This window comes from Lipotes vexillifer, unplaced genomic scaffold (genome assembly GCF_000442215.2).
Source record: "Lipotes vexillifer unplaced genomic scaffold, Lipotes_vexillifer_v1.1 scaffold680, whole genome shotgun sequence".
NCBI classification, from domain to species: Eukaryota; Metazoa; Chordata; class Mammalia; order Artiodactyla; family Lipotidae; genus Lipotes; species Lipotes vexillifer.
The window spans coordinates 2,209,606-2,216,680 of record NW_006780838.1 but is presented as its reverse complement, the minus strand read 5'-3'; the positions used below and the strand labels follow the sequence as shown (position 1 = coordinate 2,216,680).

Below are 7,075 nucleotides of genomic sequence, written 5' to 3'. Positions count from 1 at the left end.
CGGGGGGGGGGGGGGGGGTGCGTGAAAGCATGCATGCTTGTGCACCAGGTGTGATCAGGGACTTGCTTAGCCTTGCTTGAATTTGCTAGGATCTCACTGGTCCAGTTCAGGGACCCACAGTGACAAGGGTGCAGTTCAGAATAATCAATCGGCAGTAAAGTTTCATTTTGATGATACCTTTTAGATTTTACATAGCCTTGTAAACCTTATTCGGTTCTCCGTAAATACTGAACGATGCCCAGTTCAACGGTCTTCATGTGAAACAATCCAAAGTATATCCTACCTAAAAAAACAGCTGAGAATATCCCGGCTCATTTATACTGTTTAATTTGCACACATCACAGCTGCCACAAGAGCCATGGTTTAGTGAGACTGTCATACACAAAGCCCTAGGCCCGAGTGGCAGGTAGTTAAATCTCACCTGCCTCCTCTGAGCCAGGGGTACAGGCTGCCTGAGCACTGTGTTGAGAAGATACTGAGGCTGCATTTGAGCTCAGGGTGAATGCGGTCATCAGCTAGCCATGTCTGCTCTGGGTGTGGGAGTTGGGGAAAGTAGTCCTTCCTTCACCTAACAGGAGCCCCGTCTACAGAGAGGTGCAAGCATGGCCCCTGCCCATGAGGGGCCACGTAAGCTGCCATTTTAGTGCCAGGCAGTGAACAGTCAAGAGCAGAGGGACCGAGTGCAAGAAGAGCCTGGCAGAGAAACCTAGGAGGGACCTTTGGGGGTCATAGGGCTCAGGCTGGGTGGACAGAGGGTAAAGGAAAGGGCTTCCAGGTGAGTAGCAGCTGGAAGGTAGAAACAGGTGGTCTCAGGAGGGTGAGGAATGGTCTCAGTGGGCTGGCTGGGGTGGGGAGGCCACACAGTGAGGCCTAGAGTTGAGGTCTGATCTGAGGCAGGCACTAGGCAGGGCAGGCCTAGGCCACACCCCACCTGCCTCCTGGCTCCCCCTGGGGTTGAGAATGTGCCTAAGAAGCTCCAAGAAGCACCTTCCAGGGGGCCAGGGCCAGGGTGACCCCTCACCACCCACCGGGATCTGTTTGGCCTGGGCCTGTGGCTGCAGGAGAGGTGGGAGCAGGCAAGAACAGCTGAGTGACCGCCCACCTGCCCCACAGGTGGACAAGACAGAAGACAAGTCCCTGGAGGAGCGGGGCCGCATCCTCATCTCCCTCAAGTACAGTTCGCAGAAGCAGGGCCTGCTGGTCGGCATTGTGCGCTGCGCACACCTGGCTGCCATGGACGCCAACGGCTACTCGGACCCCTACGTGAAAACGTGAGTGTGCAGCCCAGGCCAGCCGCCTCCTTCCCCTTTCTCACCTCCAGGGACTGGGAGGTCCACGCATCGAGATCAGTAGCCGTGTGGCAAGTAGTTGTGTGAAACACAGGGGGTGCTGTGCCCATGAGGTCATACTCCTCTACGCTCCTTGGGCAATTCTGTGGGTTGAGTCTGGCCAAACCCATTTCTCAGATGAGGAAACTGACGTCCATAGCAGTTGAGTGGCAGCCCGGTCACACATTGATAGAGAGCAGTTATCTCCTGATGTTTGGTTCAGGTCTCTCTGTGGTCACGGGGCCCAGGAAAGGCTGTGAGCAGGCTGGAGGAGGGGACAGGAGGCCAGGAGATCCAGTGAAGGGACTCCATCAGGACTTAGGGCTGGGCACATGTGGGCAGTGCTCTACGGTACCACAGACACAGATAGGGGTCCACCAAGCCCTGCCAGGTGGGGCTTCTGGTAGCACTGGGGAGAGACTTAACTCAGGGGCCCCAGAGCCGTGAACCTGGGTCGGGACAGGCTGTGATCCTAGCTCAGGCAGGAGCTGGTGGCCGTTTGGAGAGGGATGAAGCCTGTGTTTTGGTGACCACCATCTGTGCTTCAGTGCGCTCCACAAACAAAAGATGGACGTAGTGAGGTTGTCTTGAAGGGTAGGATTTAGGGAGGAATTTGGCTCAGCAGAAAGGAGGTGTTCCTGCTCAGGGAAAGGGACAGAGGGTTTAAGATAGTTAAGGAGGGATGGTTCTGGCCTCAGGAGACAGTGAGGAGGCCCAGGTGACAGAGGCCATCACAAGGACTACTGGTTTTCTGCTCAAAAAACGTTGGGCCCCAACTTCAACCATTAGCAAGACAGTGATTTCCAGTGGATCAGAGATCACTGGGAATGGAAATGCTGTAATAGCTCAGAAGACAATTAGGCTCTTTAAAGTGGAGGGAAAGTAAATGATACTCGGTAACCTAGAAAGATGCGTACGCCCTGTGGCCGCGTCATTTCCCTTCCAGGTCTGCGTCCTAGAGACCCAGGCCCTGGCATAAAGCTGCTTTTGCAGCATTGCTTGTGATAGCGATAAGATGGAAATAGCCTAGTGTTCATCAGCAGATTAATAGAATGTGGCATCTGTGTACAGTGGAGTACTATGCAGTTGAAGTGAATAAATGAGGGACCTGGTGAATGAACGTGGGCAGAGCTATGCTGAGCCCAAAGCAAACTGCAGTGGGGGGCACCAGTGTGATACTGTAGTGATTGTCTCTGGGGAGGGAGGACGGTGCCTCCACCCGTAACTGTGATGTTAGAGGGTTTTTTTCTAATTTTTATTTGTTTTTGGCTGCACTGGGTCTTTGTTGCTGCGCGCTGGGCTTTCTCTAGCTGCGGCGAGCGGGGGCTACTCTTTGTTGCAGTGTGCGGGCTTCTTATTGTGGTGGCTTCTCTTGTTGCGAAGCACGGGCTCTAGGTGTGCACGCTCAGTAGTTGTGGCTCGGGCTCTAGAGCGCAGGCTCAGTAGTTGCGGCACACGGGCTTAGTTGCTCCGCGGCACGTGGGATCTTCCTGGACCAGGGCTTGCACCCGTGTCTCCTACATTGGCAGGTGGATTCTTAACCACTGCACCACCAGGGAAGCCCTAGAATGTTCTTATGGAAGAAAATACGATCTGAAGCCAAAATGGTGTGAAAAATTTTTTTAATTAACATTTATTTTTGGTTGCGGTGCATGGGCTTCTCATTGCGTTGGCTTCTCTTGTTGCAGAGCACGGGTTCTAGGCACACAGGCTCAGTAGTTGTGGCGCACAGGCTTAGTTGCTCTGCGGCATGTGGGATCTTCCTAGACCAGGGCTCAAAGCCACGTCCCCTGCTTTGGCAGGCGGATTCTTACCACTGTGCCACCAGGGAAGGCTGGTGTGAAATTTCTAAATTGGGCTCAGTTCCTACCTGCCAAGTTGATAGGAATGCCAGGGTCTCATGCTGGGTTATCCAGAAAATAGGGTCTCACCTCGTACAACAGAGGGTCCAGCCACCTCCCACAGCCAGAGAGAGGTAGCCCTGGCAGGGCCTGTCCACCATGCCTGGGGCTCCCCCTGCCACAGGTGTGGTAGTTGCTGGGCCCACCCTCCAGCCATGGGCCGGGTCAGCGTGGCCTTTCAGACAGGCAGCCCTGTGGGTGGCCCCCTGTATCAGGCCCCCAGCAGTCTAGAAACCCGTACATCTGATTGAAATTCCCTGGGTGAGTTGCAGGGGCTGCTGCTCAGGCCTCCTCAGGGCTCCCTATCTCTGAAAGGCCCCTTCATGGACCGTGGGCCTTCTCTTTGCTAAAAGTAGGGGAAATAAAGGCACAGGTGAGATTCTGAGCGGAGCATCTGGGGCCCTGAGAAGAGAGCTACATGGAAGTGCCAGGTGGAGGTGGAGGATGCTGAGGGGCAAAGCTAGATGGGCCAAGGCCTTTTGTCGGCACCCTTATTTTTATAACCTTCACCCCAGATGACAGCTACCTCAGTTTCCCTAGGCTGGAAGCTGACCCCAAGTCCAGTTCTTCAGGGTCTGATGATGGTTAACAAACAATCAACACTAACACATACCGAGTAATTGCTGGGTGCCAGGGCTGTGCTAGGCCTCTTTGAAGCCCCCCAGCAGCCCTGTGCAGTACTTGTTACCATCTCTATCTCACACCCAGGGGCACTGAGAAAGCTCAAAGCAACTTGCTGTGCTGCCCTGGGCAACCCCTTCCTTCGCCAGCCCTCTGCTGTCTTCTAGGGGCCTCAGGTGACCAGCAGTTGCTGCGCAGAAGGGACTAGCAGTGGCACTGGTAGGGAGGCTCCATGAGCCCTGGTGGCCAAGGCAGGAGGGAGTGCTGAGAGGGAGGGTGAGCAGCCATGGGCGGGCCCCTGGAGCGTGGCCAGGGTGCACTTCTGGCCCACACAGTCCATGCTCCCTCAGGAAGCTCCCCTGCAGTGGTGAGGTGAGGCGAGAAGGGACTCCAGGCAGGGAGACAGCATAGACAAAGGCCTGGGGGCAGGACAGGGGATGACCTCTAGCTGGGGCCTCGTGAGGATCACTAGACGGACAGTGGCCGTGCAGCGCTGAGGGAGCCTGGGACAGCTTCCCTTCAGGGCCTTCCGGAGGCAGGGCTGGGAGACACTCCCACTGTGCAGGACCGCCCCCATCCCTCCTCCTCGCCCCCAAAGTAAAAGACAGTCAAGAAGTGCCTGGAAGCTTGTAAGGAATGCAGAAATTCACCATCTCTGGGTGAGGGTTTAAGGGAACCCCCCCCCCAACCTGTTTAAAAAGTCATCTTTATTGAGGTATAATTTACATCCAGTAGGTTTCTCCCCTTTTGAAGTGTGACTGACTGACGTATACAATCTTGTTACCACCACCATGGTTAAGACCCAGATACCATCACCCCAGAAAGGTCCCCGGGCCCCCGTCAACCATTTGACTTGTTTTCTGTCGCGACAGTTTTGCTTTTTCCAGACTGACTTATAAAGGGAACTCCTACATGACCTAATGCTCTGGGGAGCCAGCCGCGTGGTGCCTGAGCCCGGAGTTCGGTCTGTAGGTCTGCATTGCCAAGTAGTCGTCCATCAGGTCACTTCCTGTTGAAGTGCATGGGGCTGATGGCTGTATAAAGCTGCTAAGGAACAGGTTTTTGTGCAGACCTGTGTATTCATTTCTTTCTCCACCCCCAACTTCTGTTAATACATATTTTCTAGTGTTTCTATAATGAACCAGTATTTCTTATGTAATAACAATCACAATTTTTTTAAAAAGTGCACAGAAAAGCAATAATGGGGTACCACTTTCTATGTTCACTGATCCCACCCAGTGCCAGGCATCAAGTTGGGTACCAGGAAGCTGGTGGCGGGTAAGACAGATGTGGTCCTGTCAGCAGGAGCAGGGCAATTGTCACTAGTGTCCATGCAGGGACAGGGTAAGAAGCTTTGCAAAGGAGAGGGCCTGGCTTCTGAACACCATCTCTGTGCTGAGCAACTGTGTGACCCTGGGTGAGTCCCTCCACCTTTCTGAGCCCCAGATGAAGACTGCTGTTCTGCATCAAAGTCTAAGGAGCTGATGCCCGTGGAGGGAGCTGGCCCGCAAGCAGGGCTTCCCCCTTTCCCTTCAGGAAGCACTGCTGTCACTGCCCAAAAGACCTTTTTTCCTTCCTCAAAGCTCCAGTGAGGTAGCGGCAATGGTTGTACAACTCAGCTACTATGCTAAAAGCCGCTGCGTTATACACTTGAGAAAGATGAATTTTATAGCGTGTGAATTCTATCTCCATAATCTGCCATTACAAAAAGAAGAGCTCTAGCAAGGGACCAACTTTGCTAAAAATGTTTTTCTGGTGGGAAATGTGAGCTGTGAAAATTAGACTTCCAGAAATAAAGAAAATCCTCTTTCCTAGGGAATGGAGGGGCTCTGTGACGTCAGGAATGGGCTGTGAACAGAGGTCCAGGTGATGGAGGACCCACTTGCTTCTCCCACTGCACCGAGTGCTCACCTTTGTCACAGAGTAGTGCTGGGGACATCCGAGGGTTAGGATGAACGGGAGGCCTGGGAATCTCTCTCTCTTCCAAGCCCTGCTGGCTCCATGTGTGCTCAGTATCTTCTCACCCTCTGCCTATTGATTGGTTATAATTCCAGATACCTGAAGCCAGATGTGGACAAGAAATCCAAACATAAGACAGCGGTAAAGAAGAAAACCCTAAACCCAGAGTTCAACGAGGTACGAGAGGCTGGTGAAGCCACGAGCCACTCACTCGCCCTCAGGAAAGGGGACCCCGGAGGGACTGGGTTTTTCAAGGGTCACTGTGGGAGCTGGAGGTTGGGGAGGGACTGACAGGAGAGCCCCCAGCCGTGGGGTAGGAGGACTGGTGGGAGAAGTGAGGCCAGGCTGAAACCAGGCCAAGGTGGTGCAGACAGAAGTGAGGAGCGGCCTGGAAAACTCTTCGGAGGATTGAATTGATGGGATTGTAGCCATGTTGTATGTGAAGGGGGTGGTGTGAGGATGTGAGCGGCCCCAGGAAGGTGGGGGCAGATAGATACCCAGGTCCTCAGCCCAGGGGGTGGGTGCAGCCGGAGAGGAGCTCCGAGGAACAAGATGAGGGAGGGGAGCCTCTGACAGAGCCTGAGTGACTCAGGTGCAGGCAGAGAAGGCCGAGGAGGTGCTGCCAGGGAGCGAGGGGGACACCAGGTGTTGAAGGATCCTGGAAGCTGGTGGGAGAGAGGGTTCCACAAAGAAGGGAGTGGTCAGCAGAATCAGACCCAAGAGAGGTCAAGCATGCCAAGGCCACCAAGTGTGCGTTGACTTGCACTAAGGAGACTCTTGAGGATCCTGAGAAAAGCAGCTTCAGTGACAAAGGGGCAGGTGGGTCAGAGGGAAGGGCACCCTGAGGATCTCAGCTGGGCTCTCAGATGGAAGTGGGTGAGATGGGTGAGAATCCATTATCATTCACTGCTGTGCACTGGCCACCCTCCTGGCCACCAGCCAACTTACAGGCCATGTGTCATTGGTCCTGACACTCCCCTTCTGGCCACCAGGAATTCTGTTATGAGATTAAGCACGGGGACCTGGCCAAGAAGACGCTGGAGATCACCGTTTGGGATTATGACATTGGAAAATCCAACGATTTCATCGGTGAGAGGACACGATGGGAATGCTCTTTAGCAACATGCCCATCCTGGGTTCAGCAAAGGGCAGGGGCCCTGAATCAGGCCACAGTCCCACCTTCCTGGCCTGTGGGGAAAGTTGGGGCCATAGACATGATCCAGCCTGACCCCATGTGACAGAGAAAGAGGCCCAGAGAGGGAAAGA

At 54.2% G+C, this 7,075-nt stretch overlaps 1 protein-coding gene across 1 annotated transcript in view; it reads left to right on the top strand.

Annotated features, from left to right (window-relative positions):
• DOC2B (double C2 domain beta) overlaps nucleotides 1–7,075 on the top strand; it is a 23,993-nt gene that overhangs the window by 16,321 nt on the left and 597 nt on the right. The window contains exons 6-8 of the mRNA XM_007454232.1: nucleotides 1,114–1,271; nucleotides 5,905–5,986; nucleotides 6,802–6,898. Coding sequence (XP_007454294.1) covers nucleotides 1,114–1,271; nucleotides 5,905–5,986; nucleotides 6,802–6,898 — 337 coding nt within the window. The remainder of the gene's footprint in view (nucleotides 1–1,113; nucleotides 1,272–5,904; nucleotides 5,987–6,801; nucleotides 6,899–7,075) is intronic.